This window comes from Lemur catta, chromosome 16 (assembly GCF_020740605.2).
Source record: "Lemur catta isolate mLemCat1 chromosome 16, mLemCat1.pri, whole genome shotgun sequence".
NCBI lineage: Eukaryota > Metazoa > Chordata > Mammalia > Primates > Lemuridae > Lemur > Lemur catta.
Window position 1 is genome coordinate 34,632,060 of NC_059143.1, and position 21,749 is coordinate 34,653,808.

The 21,749-nt window shown below is 38.3% G+C and overlaps 1 protein-coding gene across 1 annotated transcript in view; it reads right to left on the reverse strand.

Moving 5' to 3' along the window:
* Positions 1-14,684: 14,684 nt before the first annotated feature.
* The window catches only part of SKOR2 (SKI family transcriptional corepressor 2), a 41,868-nt gene continuing 34,803 nt past the window's right edge, over positions 14,685-21,749 (reverse strand). Inside the window, exons 8-9 of the mRNA XM_045527502.1 lie at positions 20,309-20,374; positions 14,685-15,402 (exon numbers count right to left, since the gene is read on the reverse strand). Coding sequence (XP_045383458.1) covers positions 20,312-20,374 — 63 coding nt within the window. The 3' untranslated portion in view covers positions 14,685-15,402; positions 20,309-20,311. The remainder of the gene's footprint in view (positions 15,403-20,308; positions 20,375-21,749) is intronic.

Consider the following 21,749-nt stretch of genomic DNA (forward strand, 5'->3'; position numbering starts at 1 on the left):
GCATGGATGGAGTGGAGGTCGGAGTGAAGCCACTACTGGCTCACAACTCACATGATCCAATTCTTTCATTGTCCAAAGAATCAGGTTAACCTCTCTGGGCCACTGTTATTTCATCTATAAAATTAGGTGATTATCATCTCTGAGGTCCCTTGAGCTCCAAAAATCTCTAGATCTAGCAAAAGCAGCTTAAAATATAATATAGTGTACAAATAATTATACTATGTTATCTGATTCATTATTTTTCAAAAATCCAGGTTTCTAGCCTAAACTGATAACAGCAGATTATATGCTGAAAAAGAATTCTTCCTTTCATGTCCTTACTTCTAAAGAAATTCAAAAGCCTGGAAATTTAATTATATATTTATAAAATAGCTGTCACAGTTAAAAAAAAAAATCTGTTCCTAAACAAAAAACTGAGTAAAATGCATATTTTTCATCTTAGCTGCTTGAAAAAAATTACTGGTTATAGTCTATTTAAAATTAGAACTGGCTGTCTGGTGCTGAACTTACAATGTCTATTTGATGAGACTTCATGTATTCGTGTTAGTTCCTTATCAGACACTACTGTTGGGGATGAAACTTTGTTTTTCCAATTTCAGATGCAGATGTCTCCTTATCATTTTCTTCTTCAAGGTATTTTTTGTTTTGTTTTATGTCACTTTCCCTGTGGACTGATAGATGGCACACTTTGGCATCTTGGACTACCTTGACACAGAATTTCTTTGTAACTACTAATATGGAGTCAATGTTTTCATTAATTGACAGAAATCAAAGAAGTGCTGTCAATAAAGCTCCTTTAGGCAAGGGAGAGCGATGGTTAAGATTATATCTAGGATAATCTTTATGCTTGGCCCCCAATTAGATGTGGAGAGCAGGGTAGATGCAATATTCAAACTTGACCTTTTAAAGTTAAAATCCTGAGTCCCAGACTCAGTCCTTATACATACGAGAGATTGCATTACTGAATTCCAATTTTTTACCTTTACCTGTATGGTTATCTTTGCCTTATAATTTTGTCATTTACTCTATAGAATTTGACACATTTTGGATTTTGCTGATTGTGTCTCCAAAGTCCTGACTGACTTAAATGCTACCCATAATTCCCAAATCATCTGTATAAAATAAAAACACTTGCTAATTGAAGAAAGTAGTCACTATTTAATCTGACTAAAATCTTTTACTAACTCAATGTTAAAAATCAGGTATGGGCTAAAGAAAAATTTTTTCACAAGTCAGATCTTAGAATAATTCTTCAATAAATCTGTTGGCTTTGCTCTCTTTCTCTTCCTATTTTTAAATCTCAGCCTCTCTATTCCTGAATTCATTAAAAAATAGTTCATCAAGATAAGGCTGATACAAGTTATTTATTAAATATTTAGACTCACTCTGAAGACTGACAAAAATGGATTATGGTTTTTAACATTTTTATCTTGCTAATATATTTTAATAGATATGTTTATTTTATTGTCTATGTCTGAGATATGAATCAATGATGACTGAGGTATGTTTGCTTTTAATCCTATTATTTACACAGCAACCTTGAGTTTAAATGGGTTTATGGCAGCAGAATTCATCCAAATGGGTTCTATTTGAGGTAAGCATGGGACCAAAATAGGAAAATCCCACAAGAAGAGCTTCATTCATGATTATGGATTCATACAAGCTATTCCTGGTATAAGACTCAAATGAAGCCATTTGCAAGCTGAAAGCTTGTGCATTATGAAGCGTTTCTGGAAATAGGGCTCTTGGAAATAGAAAGTTTCTTTAAAAAACAAAAATGAGTCACTGTATCTATTTTAAAAGGGGATTAATCCCAAATGTCTACATATAGCCAACTACTTTTATATCAAAAAATACCATCTAAATAAATAAAGTCAGAATAAAAACTAGAGAAACTACTTACTCAAGTGCATATTATTCCTTCTCTTATTCATTCATTTGTTCATGCTTTTATTCAATGAGAATGTAGTAAACTTCTAAGATGTGCCTTACATTGTACAAGAGGTTGGGTGAAGTGCAGTGGACTGAGCACAAATAATAATCAGACATGCTCCTGCTCTGGAGAAAATCACCAGCTGGTAAGAAAAATGTACCACAGAATGCAAGAAAATCATCAACTAGTAAGAAAAATGCACCAGTAAATGCTTAAAATAAAGGGAAAGTGAGAACAAAAGATAGTTTAGGTTGGTGTCTCCCAATCGTCCAATCATAGATGATCAGATGATCATAGAACCATCTGGGAGCTTTTAAATAGATGATTGTCTTCCGTTTCAAGATGGTGCCCCAAATATACATATTTGTCTTCACTTCTTCCTGAGGCTCCATTAAATTACAGAGGAATAAAAAAAGAAAATATATTTGTAATAGTAAAGATATGGAAGAACATAAGCAATTTCAACAATCTCTGGAAGACAAAAAATGGCAGGAGGTATATCAACAGTTGACACAGAGTGGATAAAGCTGTGGCCCTGAAGGAACCAGAACGGGTTGCAGTGGAGGTGGAAGTCATCGTCCTGAAGAATGCTCACAATTCAGAGTTAGCAGGTACTACAGAGAACCAGAAGGAGAAGCAGGGCTTCAAGCACGTGGATCAGCTGATGATTTGCACATGCAGCAGTCAGCCTTCCCAGCACTGACTGCTAACCTGCTTGGACAAGATGGCAGACAGTCTGGCGTTTGCCCCCAGGGAATACTGAAAGGACTTTCCTTTTGGGAATTTAATCAAGGAGAGCTGGGGCTATTCTTACTGTGGCATTTGGGAGGCTGTTAGTTTGACTAATGATTTCCTAATAGTTGAATCTACAGCTGAACTGCTGGTTTCATACTTTCACAAGCATACAGAACTTCCAGAACTCAAGTTCACTATTATTAGAAATGAACATATAATGAAAACCAGCAACAAGAAAAAGAAAGGCTACTATGAAAAATAAGCAAAACTGACTTCAGAAGGGGACACATATAATTCTGAAAAAACGAAGTCTAACTAGTGATAATAAAAGTAATTTAAGAGACATTTGAACACAGGGTTTTTTCCCCTTCAGAAATTTTTAAAAGGAACAATCAAATAAAAAGAATGAATTCTCAAAATTAAAAACTTGGTAGCTCTCCAAAACATTTCATGGGAAGTTGAGGAACTCTCTCAGAATACAGGAAAAAACATAAAGACAGAAAATATGGGATAGAAAAATAGAAAACAGGAAAAATAGGAGTTTCATAAGAACAGGAATGCAGGACAGTAAAGAAAAGAAATAAAAATTTCCAGAGATGAAAAGAAAATGAGTGTTCAAAGACCTACTAGGTGCTGAGTAGTTTAAATGGTTTTTAAAAAGTCCATCACCTGGACCCATCATCATGAAATTTCAGTGCATCTTATTAAAGAGAAAATTCTAAAAGCTTCAAGGAAGAACAATGTTATCTATAAAGAAATAAGAAACCAATTAGAACCAAATGTAGGAGACAATGTCACACTTCTTTCAAAGTTTAGAAGGAAAATAATTTTGAATCTAAAATTCTATAGAAAACCAGGAAAACCAAATATTGCATGTTCTCATTTATGAGTGGGAGCTAAGCTGTGGGTACCCAGGGTCATATAGAATGGTATAATGGATACTGGGGAGTCAGAAGGCGGGAGGGTAGGAGGGGATAAGGAATGAAAAATTACCTATTGTATAATATACACTGTTTGGGTGACAGGTACACTAAAAGCCCAGACTTCACAGCTATACAACTCATCCATGTAACAAAAAACCACTTGTACCCCTAAATCCATTGAAATAAAAAATGTTTTAAATAAATTAAAAAAATAAAATTCTACAGCCAAACTATCTACTATTAATGGCAAGGGTAAAAATAAAGATTTTAAAAACAAAGACAAAATTATTTTCTAAACAAAAATTATTTTTTAAAAAGAGTTTTAAACCTATAGAAGACTCAGAAAGTTTTTACTCAATCAGCAAATATTTATTGAGCACCTACTTTGGCATTATTTTAGGTAATACTAATACAACAACAAACATGATAGAGGCCCTGCCCTCAAGAAACATATATTGTAATGAAAATAGGTTTCATGTGTCCTTTTTGAGAAAGTTATTTAAAGATATATTCCAGCAGTATCATGGTAAAAAACAAAAAGAAGACAACTTAGAAGAAATGGCAGAAATGTTTTTAAAATCTTTATTTTTACCCTTGCCATTAATAGTAGATAGTTTGGCTGTAGAATTTTATTTTTTTAATTTATTTATATATAATTTATATTTAATTTTATTTATAAACTAAGCAGTCAATGACAAGAATCTTGGATGGGAGGTAAGCCACAGTCCCAAAAAGCATTGATCCAAATTAGAAGAAGAAGTCAGTGTGCTCCATAAAGAATCTCTTATAGAAAATAGAAATAAAAATAGATTCAATAAAATAGATAAAATGAGAAAGCAATTATTAATAGAAGATATAAGTCATATAGTATGGGGGCAATTATTAGTGTTTGACAATTTCCAGTTAGATCCTTCCTAGGTATACTAGATGTCTACATTTCTCAGAGTTCCCTACAGTTAGGGGGGACTGTGTAATTAAGTTCTGGCCAATAGAGAGTAAATTTCATTTTCAGACTAAGGCAGTTAAAAAACAAGGAATATTCTCTACTGTCTTTCATTTCCTTTGTTGGCTGGCTGGCTGGAGTGGCTTCAGTGGAGAGCTTCGAAGATGTCAGCATTGTCAGAACCACAGCACAGAAGGAAAACTTTCTCCTGACCTCACTTGGACTGTGATATACTCCAGAAATAAACTTTAAAAATGTCAAGTCACTGAGTGAGTTTTCAGGGTTTTATTTGTTACTGCAGCATTTCTTAATCTACCCTAACTACAAATATTTTTTTTAAAGGCACAGCTTTCTCTCAGTAAGAAACTAGAAATGTAATTGGGACTCAACAAAATAAAATACAGAACAACAAACACTTGATCCAATATAAAGTCAAGTTGAATGCGGTCCCCTATGAATAAATCCAGGAGGAACCAAAAAAACAAAAAAAAAAAACAAAACAAAAAAGGAATTGGCAGTGACAGGAAGGAGAAAGGGGCAGCAGCTGGAGGAAAAGGCAGAGTTCAAGAAAGACTGTAGTAGGTTCATTTATTCCTAAACCCAGTGGCACTGTGCAAACAACTGCCCAAGTCATCTCTTGGTATTGGTGGAGCTAACCTACTTTGGATCTGGAGCAAAGCTAAGCAATATATTTGAAAGTCAAGAAGCATCTGTCTGTCTGAGCAAAGGAGAGGCAGAGATTGTGAAGGGGGTGATATTGATAATGAGTTGAGCATGGCTCAGGGAAGATTAGCTGAGTCGGCCACATTTCCCTGTATTGAGTCTTCCCCAAGCTCTGATATTTCTCTACAAACCTGTATACAAATTTAGAACCTTTAAGGCATCCAAGTCATTTGCATTAAAAAACACTTAAGGAGCAGCTACTTTTATTGAGCCAAGAGGAATGCAATGGAGGACAGGGACTGTTTGTACCTGCCCTAAAGGCGTTGGCAGTCTCACTGGGCACATATAAGATAGAGAGAGCAGTAACAAACCCAAGGCAGCAGACAAGAAAGCCAAGTGACTGATGCAGAAAACCACGTTCCCTTACAGGTTTCAGAATAGGGAGAAAATCTGAGGGTTTGGAGAACCATGGCCAGAAGTGGACTTGAGCTGAATCTTGGTGGTTGGGCAGAATTTAGGCAAGATGAGAGGAAGGAAGGAAGTCCTTCTTAGTGGGAAAATGCGGTCAGCAAAGACAAGGAGGTCAGGAATAGGGGGCCAACATATGAAAGGAGTCTTGATGTGAGACGGCAAATGTAGATTGGGTCCAAATTACATAGGCCCTTGAACAACAAATAAGGATTTGGGTTTTATTGTGTAGACAATAGGTAGCATCAAAATTTTTTCAAGATAAAAATGGTGGTACAAAGCAGACCATATCTCTTTTTCTAATATTACTTTTAAGCTTTTGGATATTTGAAAATACTATCCCAGTTCAATTTGGTTCTGGATCAGCTACCTGGGTCAATTAGCCTTGGCTTATTGAGAGTTAAAAATAAAAAGTTCTGTTCCAGAAGATGAAGCACCCATCTGTTGTTGCTAAGATTTTTCCTTCCTTGTTACTTAATGTTAAAGGAAGACAACCTCTTAGGAGTTCTGCGAATTAATTAGTGTCTCCCAAGGGCTTTCTTATGTCTGTTGTTATTTATGTGGTTTGTTAAAGAAAAGATCTCTCTTTATAAACATTCCCTTATTAGTCTTTGTTGAGCCAACCAAGTGTACACTTAGGAAAGATAGTTGGGGTGTGAGGGTGGAGGAAGGAACCAAAATATATCAGGAAAAGGATGCTTAGAGATATTAGATATTGGGGAACTGTTTCCCTCTCTCTCTCACTCAGTCTCTGCTTCCTCTCAGTTGCTGCTTATTAATTACTCTGTCTCACGGCTTCTGCTTATTGCTTCTTTCTCTCTGTGTGCATTTTGACTTCTGCCCTCCTGCCACCAGCTACTCACTCTGTATGTGTTCGATTCAGATTCCCTGAATCCAAATGCAGGTCTAGGGTCAAGGGCACTGGCAGAGAGGCTGAGATTTGAATTGGTTGAGGGAAAACTTCCTCCTTTGAAACTGAAGGGGAGAAGGTAAGGTCGTTACTGCTGTAGGTGGGAATGGGAAGTTGAGAGAGGTCATGTCTGATGACTCCATAATGAACTAGAAGAGAGCACCATCTGCAGAGAGTGAGGGATGAGTCTGAGTAAGGGCCTTGTGGAGCAGTGGTTTGGACAAGCTTGAGCCGGAGAGGAGCTGAACGGGTGAAAACATTGTCAGGCGGAGTTAAGAGTTGAGGGTTGGGACTATTTGGGGCTAGTCTGCCAATCTATGTGGATTGTGTGATTTCTTCCTCATTGTGCAATTTCAGCCCTGCCTACCCATCTGTCCCCCACAGCTCCTGGGTAGGAATGATGCGGACAGATAAGAGGAGAGCTCAGGAGATCAGCCACTTGCATTGAGAGAGAAGAAAGGTTAGGAAAAAGCTGGGAAGATGGAGAGGTCAAGGACTGGAAGTCTGGAAGAGGCAGATACAAATGCAGAAAGAATGTGGGATTGGGATTAGAAGGTAGTATATTTGAATGTAGGATTTCAGAGGTGATGCCATGTTGCAACATGTATGGTAGATTAAATGTGGCCAAAACTTCTTTGCAGCTCCTCTTTCCACCCTGAATCTGAGCTGGCCTTGGGACTTGCGTTGATCAATAGAATGCAGATGAAGTGATGTTGTGCAAGTTCTGGAATCCAGGCCTCAAGAAGCTTTATAGTTTCTGCCTTCGCTCTTGGAACACTGCCCAGAGCTCTCCATGGCATGAAAAATTCCAGAATAAAAGACTATGGTTGAGAGGCCCAGCCATCCCCATTGTCTCAGGTAAGTGCACCTCCCACCCATCTGTCGGGAGTGAGCCCAGTGGAGACCAGCAGAATTGCCCAATCAGCCTACAGACTCATTGTTCAGGCTCAAAATAATCAATCATTATTTTAAGCTAGTAAGTTTTAGAGTGATTTATTCCAGCAATAGCTAACTGATACTCCATGGGAGTACCCTAATGCAGTGTTGCTCCCTTTGCCTAGAACATTCTCCCCCGCCTCCTTGCCATCTCATTCTCCTGCACTCACACTTTATTTTGCCAACTTCTTTTCCTTTAATGCTCAGTTCATGTGTCACCTTCTCCAGCCAATCATATCATCTGCAAACAAGGATAACTTGACTTCTTCCTTTCCAATTTGGATGCCCTTTATTTCTTTCTCTTGCCTAATTGCTCTGGCCAGGACTTCAAGTATTATGTTGAATTAAAGTGATGAAAGTGGGCGTCCTTGTCTTGTTCCAGATCTTAGAGGAAAAGCTTTCAATTTTTCCCCATTCAGCATAATGTTAGCTATGGGTTTGTCATATATGGCCTTTAGTATTTTGAGGTATGTTTCTTCTATGCCCAGTTTCTTGAGAGTTTTTATCATAAAGGAATGTTGAATTTCACTGAATGCTTTTTCAGAATTTACTGAAATGATCATATGGTTTTTGTTCTTGGTTCTGTTAATGTGATGTAACACATTTATTGATTTGTGTATGTTGAACCTTCCTTTTATCCCTGGGGTGAATCCCACTTGATCATAGTGAATAATCTTTTTAATGTGTTGTTGAATTAGGTTTGCTAGTATTCTGTTGAGGATTTACACATCTATTATATGTTCATCAGTGATATTGGCCTGTAATTTTCTTTTTTGTTGTTGTGTCTTTGCCTGGTTTTGGTATCCGGGTAATGCCTGGCACATAAAATGAATTTGGTATTCCTTCCTATTGAATATTTTTGAAGAATTTGAGTAGAACTGGTATTGGTTCTTCTATGAATGTTTGGTAGAATCCAGCAGTGAAGTCATCAGGTCCTAGGATTTTCTTTGATGAGAGACTCTTTATTACAGCTTTGATCTTGTTACTCATTACTGGTTTGTTGAAGTTTCTATTTCTTCATGGTTCGATCTTGGTAGGTTGTGTATGTCCAGGTATTTATCCATTTCTTCTACGTTTTCCAATTTGTTGGCATATACTTGTTCATAACAATCTCTGATGATCCTTTGTATTAATATTTCTGTGGTGTCAGTGGTTATGTCTCCTTTTTCATATGGGTGATTTGTATATTTTCTTTTGTGAAATGTCTATTCAATTATTTTGCTCATTTAAAAAATATTGGGTTGCTTCATAATTTCATTAAGTTGAAGGAGTTCTTTAAATGTCCTGGATATATATGTTCTTTGTCAGATATACGTTTTGAAGGTATTTTCTCTGTGGCTTGCATGTTTATTTTCTTATTAGGGTCTTATGATGAGCAGAAGTTTTTAATTTTTATGAAGTACAATTTATCAGTGTTGTTTTTTTGGTTTGGGGGGGTCATTGCTTTGTGTGTCTAAGAAATCTTTGTCTTTCCCCTAGTCATGAAGGAATTGGCAGTGACTGGAAAGAGAAAGGGGCAGCAGCTTGCGGAAAAGGCAGAGTTCAAGAAAGACTGTGGTAGGTTCATTCATCCTAGTGGGGTGAGATGGTTTTGATCACTTCTCTGATGACTTATAGTGTTAAACATCATTTCATGTATTTATTGGGCATTTGTATATCTTCTCTGGGGAAATGTCTATTCAAATCTTTTGCTTACTTTTCAATTGGGTTATTTGTCTTTTTATTATCAAATTGTAAGCTTTCTTTATATATATAGGTATATATATTTATATATACCTTTTCAGATATATGATTTACAAATATTTTCTTCCATTCTTTGAGCTGTCTTTTCACTTCCTGATGCATCACGTGCAGCATAAAAGTTTGTAATTTTGAGGAAGTCCAATTTATCTACTTTTTCTTTTGTCCATAGTGCTTTTGATGTTGTATGTATAAAAACACTGCCTGACCCAAGGTCATGAAGATATACTTGTATGTTTTCTGCTAAGGGTTTTATGGTGTTAGCTCTTTGATAGATCATACTTTGCATAGCATTGTCTTAGAGTATTTGTCTTTCCAGGAACATACAATACCTTCGTCAAAGGAATCATGCTAGTAGTGGAATTTCAGCTTCAAGTGAGATTGGTGAGGGGAGATATTTTTGTTTAAGATGGATCTTCCAGCACGCTTCAAATTATGTCAGTTTGGGCCTGCCAATTCACCTATGTGCGGACAGGTTCCTCCTTGGCTCACTTGGTAGTGAGCAATGGAGTGGTTAAAAGCAGAAAATTTGAAGTCACAGTGATGCTAGTTTCAAATTCTTACTTTGCCACTTAATCAGCTGAGTAGCTTAACTCCTTTAAATTTCAATTAGTCGCTACCTCATAGGGTTGTTGAGAGGATTAAATGAAATAATGCATTAATACACGTAGCACAATGTTCAGCTTATTGTAAATACTCAGTGAAAGTTGGCAGCTGCTATTATTATTGGCTGTCACATAATTGGATGTTAGTACCATGTAAGTGGAGGGATGAGAAAGCAACTATATATAGAATTACAGTTTCACCAGTGATGGCTTAGTACTGAATTCAAACAGTGTTTAACCATGTTTTAAAGCACACAATTTGGGGGAAATGTTGATTCTTTAAAAAGTCAATCCCTAGAGGGCCATAAAAGCTATTTTAATCTCTACAACTAATTACAAGGAAGTATAAATCAATAAACTTTGCTAAATGGTCTAAAATATAATAAAGAAAACCATCGTTAACAATCATCCAGGAAGCCACTGTCCTTAATAGTGAGATGATGTAAAAGTTGTATGTGAAGAATGAATTTTATTATTTGAAAACTCCAGATGTTAACAAGGCTCTCAGGGAAGTTCTTAACTCAGCACAGAGCCATGGCTTTTCAGAATGATTATTTTTACTTTAGGTAACTTGAATGTATTTCCCCTGAATTACATGTATACTTGTGCTGGTATGGACACAAGTGGCCATCGACAGAGAGGTATTTTAGCTTTCAGTGTTTTTCAGCACCTCTCTCAGCTCAAAACCAGCCCCTTTCCCCTCCCTCCTCCTGAAGTTGCAACACTGCTTTGGAATCCAAATCAAGATTGGAGTCATGCTGTATTTAAAAAGCCTTAGCTTGTTTCCCTCAGTCCTATGTGGTGGTCACTGGCTCAAATCTGGGAGTCCCAGGGCTATCACCTGAATTCCCAAGCTTACGTTGCTGCCCCTCTGACTAGGAGGGCCAATGCCCACAAGGGTTCCTGAGCCAAAGAGCTCTCTGCCCATCATGTCCCCGTGTATAGGACTGGGATTACTTCTTGCCACCCTATTTATTCCCAATGGTGTGTTTTCCCAGGAATAGAATCTGCCTACGAATGCCATGTGAGCGCAGGGCCTTGTTATAATGAATGGTGATGATTGACAACCTCCTGCTCTTGAGCCTGCCTGTGCTGCTGAGATCTATTCCCTGAGTCCTGGCTACACACCTGGTCACATCTTTGCTTGTATCAAACCAGAACCTATGAGGCCTTTTGGACAGTATACCTTTCCAACCCAGCTCCTGTCCTACCCTGGGAAGCAGACCAAGTCCAGGTCTACTTCCTTCCGTATTTTCACCTGCTTACACTGCAATGGGAGATATCAGAGATGTTAATGACTGGCTCAGTGTGATGGTGAGGCCAAGAAACAGACAAGAAAATCTTGCCATGGCAGGAAGAAGAACTGGATTTGAGGTTGACTCTGTAAACAAACAGCTTTCATGGCCAATGACCTTCCTTAGTTAAATCAAAGGGCCAATGAGATCATAGAATCTAATAAAATATGCATTGGGAAGTTGAGACACAAATAAGAAATCATGCTATTGTTAGCTGATCAGAGCCCTGAGATAGAGTAAAGGGTTTTGTAATCAGAGTTAAGAGAAATCTAAAATAGCAGTGGTTAAATAAGATAGAACCTCATTTCCTTCCAATACAAAAGAAATTTGGAAATGGGCAGTCCAGAGTTGGAATGGTGGCTCCGCAGTTGTCAGGGACCAGGCTTCTGTTACTATTGTCTTTCTGGGCCACACTAGCATATTTCCATCTGCAAAATCATCCCACAGCCCAAGATGACTACTAGGCCTCCGTCCATATTATAGACATAAGAAAAGAGGAAAAAGGAAGGGAAAAAGGAAATACTTTTTAACTAAGTCAAGCTCTTTTGAAGAGACCTTCCCAAAAGTTCCACATTTCCACCTGCATCCTATTGGCCAGAAAATTGTCACATGGCCGTATGTAACTGCAAATAAACCTAGAAAAAGTTGTCTTTTATTTAGGTGCATTGCCACCTGAGAATGGATACTATTGGATGGCAACTATTTAACAGCAATGTGCCACATACGGCCACTTGAAACCAGATGAAATGCCAGCATTCTTTGAGAGAGTTTAAAGTGATAACAGTGAAATGATCTGCCTTTGTGATTGGCTCAAACAAAATAAACGAGATCCAATCACTCGTTTAACAAAAATGTTTTGTGTAGTGGCAATGTGCCAGGGACTGTGCTGAGCATTAGGGAGATGGGAGTGAGCGGAACATCGCCTGCCCTCATGAAGTTTACAGTACACACCTATCCCACGAAAGAGTGTATAATTACAAATACGGTTGGGATGTCTAAAGGGCGCCTTGTAAGATGGTCAGACTTTGTGCATTCAACTGTGCAGAGAGAGACAAAGGAGCTCTCTTCATCGGGCTTGGAGTCTGCTGAAAGCACCCCATTAAATGACAGCGTTCCTTTTCTCTAACCTTCCTCACTGCTGACCAAGGCTGTCTTAACTCTCACTCTTAAATGAAAGAGCTCCTGTCGGTTAGATCTTATCCCCTGTAGCCAGGGGAGACTTCTTCCTTTATTATCCACAGAGCTGAGGCCATATTCACTGCTTGATCTAAGGAAATTGGGGTGTGATGTCCCTCTCTCCTTGCCTGTGGCAAACAGCCGAGCAATTACTCAGGCATTCTGAGGATCGAAAGCATCAGTCTGAAATGTCTGGTCTGCCCCAATAGGAAATGCTTTATTGGTTGAGCCGGGATTTTTGCTTTGATTGGCTATAGCCCTTTCTGATCTTATAATTTAGTTTGGAATTAAAATAGAGAATTTTATTTGCACTACCTGTCTTCTTCATTAGCTAGTATGTGGATTGACCTTGGGATTTTGACATGACAAAATAGTCAGAGAAAAGAGCATGGCATTTTTCTGCTGTCATTTTGTGGAGCCGAGAATTTTTACATGTCCTTCCGAAGAGTGGCTTTATTTTTAGCCCCGTGCAGCACTTTAGATGGATGTCCTGTCTGCTTCCACAAGCCAGCTCAGATAACCCAATCACATCCACTTTTAGGAAGAAATTCTTTTTGTTCTAACTTAAAAGCATCAGATATTACTAGAATAGGAAAGAGTTGTTCACTATGCTTAATGAGAAAACATATGGGGTAAATGACATGTTTCCATATCATATGTCAGATTTCCTTGACTTTTCTTTGAAGCTTTTGGTTTTCGGCATGTAACTTTATGGTTGCTTGGAGGATTGTTAGGCTCCAGTGCTTGTAGGGAATAGCGACTCGGTCTGATAAAATACCTCGAGAAATGAGGAGACTCTAAGGCCATGAGAATAAGGTCAACAGGAGTCCTTTAGCACTCAGAAATGTACAGCTGGGCTTCTCTGGACCCTGGAATTTAGACGGAGAATGGGAGGCACCAATGCAGTTTTAGCATTCTCAGCAACACAGGTCAAAGGTCTTCCACACCGAACTTCGCCATTAACTCAATTCAGAACTGTGCCACAGTTAATAACTCCAGGGTTCTGCAGACACACTTGTCAAGTTATCTGGTTCTAATTTCACTTTTGCTACAGAATAATTTGCTGATATTTGAGCACTGTTAACTCTGAGATATTTAATGCTGCAATTGGAAAGAAAAGAAATGATTTTCAGGCTGATTTACCCTGCCAGTCCATGCAGCTGCAGGACTAAGACTTCAACTTCCTTTGCAAATCTGCTAGTTACCTCTTTCTCTGAACTCCTGAGCTGAGCTGATGCTCTTGCTCTGAGAACCTGTCTGGTCCCAGAGTTTGCATTGGGTTCTACAGAAAATGACTTCTGCTCTCTACTGGTGGCTGGTCATGAAGCCAGGTTTGTGACCTCTTAGATAATTTTCTGTCACTTCTGATATCATTGGCTTAAAGTACAAAGCGAAGGATGCTGGGCTTCCATCTTTATGCATATTCAATGCTTACATGGGAGAAAATGGTTCTCCAACTTGACTGCTCAGATTACCCTCCTAAGCATGGCTGCCAGTTTTGGAAACTTGTGCCATGGGCCTATGTGAGTCCCATGCCCAGACTCAGGCCTTTCTTGGAAGAATAGCTCAAAGAGAACATCCTTTGTCACAGCACCTTCCTATTATAATAGTTTCCGCTAGTGGTCGCTGGGAACCTGTCCTCAGACTCCAGGAGTGGGTCTGTATCCCTTCACTGACAAAGCTTCTCATCCCTCATTGGGAAGGAAGAAAATGACAAATGAGTATCTCTTTTCTGGTTTCTTAATGTGGCAGCCAAGAGAAGAACATTTATCTCAAGAGTAAATTGTGAAGTTTTTTGGATAGTTCATGATAATAAAGCTGGGGGGCGGAGTATGAAATATCATGGTGATGCATTTTAAAACTCTTTTGCAATCTGTCGAGAGATACCAATGGGAAGATGCTCCTTCAGTCAGGACCATCTCTGGCAACCTCAGGTGAGGAGGTCATCCACAGTGGACTTCTGTGCAGCCTGGCATTACCTTAGAACTCTTGACTGCAAAGACACCACCATTTTGGCCCTTCCATCTCTCTCATCTGACAGGCAGAATTTGGGGCTTGGATTTCACACCACAGTAAGGAGGAAGGCACAATATCAACTCCATCACCAACGCTGTTGGAAGACCTAGCAGGAATTTAGAAGGTTCCTTTACCTATACAAAGATCCTAGCAGGATGTGCAGGTCTCCAGATGCTGACAAAGGCCCAAGGCTAGTCTAGCCCTTAATAATCATCTTTGAAGGAATTCTGTTTTCAAAAATAATTTATTCAAATATGTTTATGCCAAAATAATTCTAAAAAGTATTAATTTATCTGAGTCACCCCCAAGCAAATGTGCATTTAACTACATGAACACAACTATTACTTCATAGTTTTTTTTTATTATAGACTTTTTTTTTATCCACATGAATGTTAAAGAAACTACAACAGAGTTAAATACCATTTTTGATAACATGATTATATTCTTAATTACACTCAATATTAAACTGTAAAATATTTCCAGAGGAATACAATCTTCATTCATACAGCAGGCAAAGGACCAGAGAGGAAGGGGCCACGTGGAAGTCTGTTCAGTTTGCTGTGAAAAGCAGATCTGTTCGGCTGGTGCCTTCCCATCTGTCGAAATGCAATCCCCACACCTAGGACAGGTCTTGTGTTTTCTTTCCACCAAGAATCACTTCTTTGAAAGCAAAAGACAGTCTTGTAGAGCTACCCTCTCCATGTGTGCAGCACTGAGACCACTTGGGACCTTCCATGGGTTTCCCACCCTGGTTGGCTAACAGCACTTCCCACACTCTGGGTTCAGTCGTCCTTTAAAAACACAAAGACTCAAACTTTGGTTCCACCAAAAGATGCGACAAGCATTGACGGCTCTGGTTGGCTCCCCCCTCCCCCCACTAATGGATGGCTGCTACAGTCTATTTTACATGGTTGTCCATGCTGTTTTGAGGTCACTTGTCCTTAGGTTCTCCCGAACCTGATTCCCAAGCCCTTTCAGTTTGTAGTCTTTATGCAGGTCAGAAGTGCTCAGTGGCAGGCTGTATCTTACAAGAGAACAAGAGTAAGTAGTTCTGTGCACCTGGGATAAGATAAAAGCACAGGATGACAAGCTGAGCATCATAGCACTGGGTAATTTAAAAACATTTAAAGTCATTCCGTATACCATTAAGAGAAGACATTTTTTGGACAGTTTGAATAAAATTTCTTAAAAAGTGAGTATGAAAGCGTCTTCCTTTTTACAGATGTTTGTCTGCTGTCTTAGATTATACATCTCTGATGACATTGAGCCAAACTAAAACTATGAAATCAGAGTGGGCTGGTTTGCTGTGCCTTCTTTACAGTAAAGCTATTTAGCCAGGTTCTCGAAACTCAGGTTTGTTGTTGGGCGAACGTGAAGGCAACCTGCAGTGAAAGGGGAAGACAGAATTTCACACTCTTGTGTTCCACTGGCTTTGGTTGAATGGTCCAAGTTACATTTTAATATTTTTCTTGTCTTGGGGTGTCAGGGCAACTTTAGAAGTAAGAGGGGAGGTTTTGTGATTCAAAATCAATGAAACAACCAGATTGGTCATTAACTGCATATTTATAGCTGATAATAGAAGACATGAATTAGGCCATGATTCCCGTATGGGCTGCAGAGCCAGAGGACCTGCCACTTTCTAACAGTGAGACTACAGCCAACTTACTCAGCTTTCTGCACTTCAACTTTCTCAGCTGCAAGGTGGTGAAAGTAGCAGTACTTATCTGAAGTTATCTGGGTTGTTCGGAAGATTAAGATAATCTACATGAAGTGCTTATTAATAGAATGGGGGGGCACACGGCTATTCTCAGTGGAGATTCTTGAAAGAACCTCTATGCCTGACTCAAGATGAGAGAAATGGATATACTATTCCCCTGCTTTATCTTTGACCTATATGAAAGAAGACACAGAGAGAGTTCAATTACAATCCCTCAACATCCTTTTAAGACTTTTTTCTCATTATTACTTTTATAGCAATTATTCCAGAAGTGATGTACAAATTATGAGAGTTTACCAAAGAAGGAGATATTGTTAACAAAGGAAAAAATCATATTTTCAGACTCTCCAGAAGGATGCAAGGTAGCAGTTAGCGATGAAGAAAATGTAGACATCAGACAAAAGAAGGCGGGTCCTGCCCTTCGGTGTTACATGTGGTCTTGAGCTGGCTTTAATAAAAGCAGCCCCTTTGTGGGAAAGGAGAGAAGATATGGCAGAAGACTGGCATGCAAAAGTGACAGCCAAAATTTTAGAGCTGGTAGAGACTTTGATTGGGTTCAGTTGCCCACATTTTATAGGTAAGAGTGAGACTCAAAGAGATTAAATGACGATACTCAAGATAACATCAGGAAGTAGTGTCAGATTTAGTCTCTCTCACCATCAACCGAAGGATCCAAGGAATGCAAGGAAGTGGCTTTAGGGTCAAATAGGCCTGGATTGAAACCTGGCTCTGTCACTTGATGGCTAAGTGACCTCCCCGAGCCTCAATGTTCTCAAGTATGTGATGGGGGATAACACTGGGATCCACCATACAGAGTTGCAAGGATAATGCAGCAAAGAATTTAGTCCACCATCTGGCATAGTTAGGGTTCAATAAATGATAGTTATTATCCTTCCCAGCTTGGTCGATGGGTTTCTGTATGACTATGCGAGAGCCATTTCCCATGATTCACTTCCTACTTATGTAAAATGATTTAATTCTTCTCTGTGAAAGATATGGGTGTTTCAACCAGTTAACACGAACGATCTTCGTAAAATGTTTAAAGGTGCTTGAAAGAAAATGAATGTAAAGTAATAATTAAATTGGCATTAACATCATACCATTTTTATTTGGGGTACAGATTTCACACAGATTACACTGGGTGTCTGTGCAGGAACTGGGTCACAGAAATAACTAGAGGTAAGGAGGGCCATCAGGAATAATTCTGGTGTTAAAGATGGGCCAAGATGAAAGGATAATACACATAACATTTTGAAATATATTTAAAATCTTTTCCATTGTACTCACAAGCTCATGATGAAGCAAATATGCAGAGCAGTACAATGTCTAACAGAGCTTGTTTTAGAGGGAGTTTGAGGATAAATAAAATGCACTTTACATAGCTGGTAGGCAAACAAATGGAACTCATTGCCCCAAAGGAGACTACGCTTCAGCTGAAGAAAGGTTTAGGTAAATCCATGGGTCATGGATCTTTAAGGAGTTATCAAGGGAAAGTTAAGAGTATTCAGTGTATATGCCTAAATTTTGAGATTAATATTATTTAGAACAACAATTTGGCTCTTCTAATGGAAGTCAGTATCTTGGCCTGGGTGAACCTTTATTGTGATTCAACATGGCATTTCTTATGTTCTAATGTAGGATAAAAAAGATTTGTAGAGCAGTGATATGTGGCAGTCCTTGCTCGGCTTATTAAGTGGATTGCCTGTGGTTTTGAAAAGCTTCCTCCTCTTAATAGTCGTATTGGAATCCACTGGGTGGCAAGAACACAGCACGGTACCTTAAGGGTCACTCTTGCATAAGACATTAATGCATCAATCCCTAATTTGGAAACCTGTGGTCACTCTGCAAGACAGAATTTGTCTCTCTCCCTTGGTGTAATGATTTTTATTTTGTAATCTCTCTTGGGGTATCTCCTTACAGGACTGGCATGTTGAGAATCAGAGACTGCCTCTAACAATATGGTCGTGATTCTCTGCTTGGCTGATTTAGCTAAGCATTTAAGTAACCACTAATCTTCCGAAAGCACCAGGGTCTACTTAGAGAAATCCCTGTTGTCTGCAAGGATGGAAACAAAATCAGCATGGAGGAAGCATTAGTTACTAAACAAAAATCAATCTTTTTTCTTTCCACCTAGCTCTACGCTATGTCACTTTCCAAAGGGTGGGTTCTGGGCAGTGGGTTTTCATTTTGTAGGTGCAAGATGGGCTTATGTCTAATAAGCAGGGAAGATGGAGTGAGGAAGGGGAAGGGGTAAAAAGAGAGTTCACTGAAGTTCCTAAGTATAAATCAAACCACATTCTAATGGAAGAATCTCACAAACGCTCAGAAAAACAAGCCAGACACAAGAGAACATTCTATACGTCACTGACACAAAGCTCAAAAACAGGCAAAATTAACCTTTGTTGGGGCTTGGGGGTGGGAGAAACTGGACAGGATCACGAGGCTGTTATCAGGTGCTGCAAAACTAAGTCAGCTCATCTTGTGAAAGTTCACAGAGTTTTGATCTGTAAACTTCATGATTTGTATGACTTTATGATTTATAGACATTGCTGAATTTGTGTTGTATTTCAATAAAAAGGTTATTTTAAAAACACATCCTAATATTTTCTCTTTGATTTGAAAGAGAACTAGTTTGACATTTTCATATTACACATATGGAGATTATCAGAATTAATTTGGAATTAATTCCTGCCTTGATTACCTTGATATCCTGAGTTAAGATTTACTGAATCTGAATATTGTAAAATTTTCATTTCACATTGCCGGTGCAAATCCAGTCTACTATAATGATAAAGAAATCACCCAAAGTCAGCTTCAGACTTAATAAAAATACTTTAATATATAGAACAGAGCCATACTCACAGGCAAATCTGTGTATAACTCCATGGGGATGGGAACAGTATGACTTACTATCTGAGCATCCCTGTTGCAGAATCATCTGCTCTCCGAGAACAAGAAGTCCATTCATTAGGAAAAGCGGGCACTGGATCTAAAGTTGGGTGTCCTAGAATCTTTTCTTAGCTTTGCAATGTGGACACAATATGTCACATCTCTTATTTCTATGCCTTAGTTCCCCACGTGTAAAATTAAGGGAAAGCATATGAATGAGAGACTATTTGGGGAAGGGTTTTGAATGCCTGATGAAACTTGACATAATCATCATTATTTGAGACAAATACTGAAGATTACCACTAATAAAGATGATGGCAAAAAGTAGGATTGTCATCTGCCTATGGTAGAGGAGACTTGTGATACACAGAGGAGAGGCATGAAGGAAGAAAAAAGAACCATGAGCCTGCATGGTAGGGAATTCTTTTTGCCAATAAATTCTATTAAGTTGAAAATGTGTTCCAAAGGAAAGGAGTGGGAAGAATCATTCTGATGGGAATGGATCAACTGACACACAACCACAGTCCTAGCTGGCCATGAGCACTAACAAATGCTATCTCTGGAATCTGAGTTTTTTCCTGATTTAGCAATTCCAATTGTTAGGTCATCCCCACCATATTGTTACAGAAACAACAATGTCCTGGTTTTTGCATTCCCACAATTCTAATAATTACATATGTCTTCTTCCATAGAATCAAAAAGTTGCCTTTGAAATGTTTAGGTATGTTGTGATTGTAGACATTGGATTTTCACTGTGTGCTTTTCCTTAAGAATATAGAAAAATTGTCTTTTAAATGGTTGCCAGGGACGTGACCTTGAACTTGGTTTCAGCTGTAGAGAAACTATTATTGGTTTAGGGAAAGAATGAATTACTATTCCTAGAGCAGAAGGTCTCAAAGGTCTGTATTGTCTCCAGTTGTTCATATCATGATCTACGGTGGTTTACTGAAAGTCAGATTTCGGGAAGACTTTTTGGAAGCAAAGGAGAGAAAGAGAAAATGAGACCCCATGAGGATGACCTCTGACACTTCAGTTTCCTTTAGAGAGGCAGTAATCGGGGTGTCAGATAGAACCATAAAGAGCAGAAGATCTTAAAGCAGAATGAAGATCACTTTCTGCATACGGAATAGAGAATTTCCTTAGTTTTAGGAATTTTCCATGGTATTTATAAGAAGCACTCGGAAGTTCATTTAGGAAGTCTCATCCCCAGACATAAGGAAGTTCATTGGTAATATTAACTCAAACGCAGGATGCAATTTGACCAATCCCTTGGGCTATTTCAAACACATCAAAAAGTAATACGTCCAAGCACTAACAATACAGAGAGTTACGAAAGTCTCTTTCCTCTGGAGATCTCACCTTTTAGCTTTTGCTGAGATGGGCGCCAAGCTTTTCTTTCCTGATCAAGCTTGCTGCATAGGGGATCTATAAGATAAAAACAAGCAAAAGCATCCAGGTAAGCTAAATTTGGAGACAGATGTGTAATGGAGACCCTTCATCATGCCTAACAATTTGAATGCCAATAGATCCTCCCTAAGAAAGAGAGGTCTCCATCTGCTCAGCAGTATGGGACTTCTGGGGTACAGCACTCTGAAGGCATGTTAGAAAGTACATTGAGGACAGAACAGGTGATCAGCTGCTTTAACTAGTTCCTGACGTGAGTATGTGATAGTTCATCTTTAAAAGGTTTCTTAAATTTACATTTAATATTATGGTATTATTTTTTATTTAGGTATAAAAACTGAGTTATGATGTTACAATGTATGTCCAAGGTCACAAAACAAGAATGTGATTACCAACTAGTTCAATGTAATTTTTCATTGTATTAGAGTGATTTCTTTTTAAAATAAGCTATCATTATAAATCACAAATAAGACTAAGTAAACACAAACTATTACTCTGGGTAAATTCCCAATAACTAATACGAAGCATCCGACATAACTGCACTGAATGGAAAATAAGACCTTGAGAATTCCACCCAGATAAATCTGAAAGGTGCGTTTGAATACCAGGGTTTTGAATAAAAGCCTATTATTACATTTGGTGTGCTACTTTTAATTAGAAAACTGAAATGGTTGAAATTGGACTACATGTATTATTTAGCTATGCCTCTCCACTAGCCCCAGGGAAGGTACCCTATCATTGTGTTACCTACCTTACCTTCATCAATACAAGGCTAACCTTAGGACTCTAAAGATTGAATCTATTTTACACTTAAAGAAATAAATATTCATTCCTCTAGAATGTAATTAATATGAAATATGGCTGTTAAGTAAAAGCAATGAGGGAAATAAAATTACTTTCATTGAATTAGCAATGTTTCTGAATAATGTTATACACATTCCCAGCATATTGTATGTTTTGTTCTCATTTTCCATAGGTCTACACATATGAATCCCTATTAATGGGAAGGAGCTATGAATCCACAATAATGCTAGTGACTAAGATGAGCTGGATGATTTTATCATAATAACTAGTCAGTTGAATTAAACAGCCTTTTTAATGGAAAAAAAGGAAGAAGATTAAAATAACCATCTCACTATTTTGATACACAACTACAACATAAACATATCTGATAGGTACATATGTGATCAGGGCATTGATCACAATAATGAAATTAATGATTCATTTGCAACATAAAAAGTTCAGTGGACTAATCTCATATTTTAGGATGTGGGCTGAGATCAGATAGGCAACTATGACAAGGACAGTTACATAGGGACCTACTCTAATTACCTTTTCTTTTCACTCTCGGTTATGCTACACCTGCTATTAACAGAGACACCCTTGAATCTTGGTT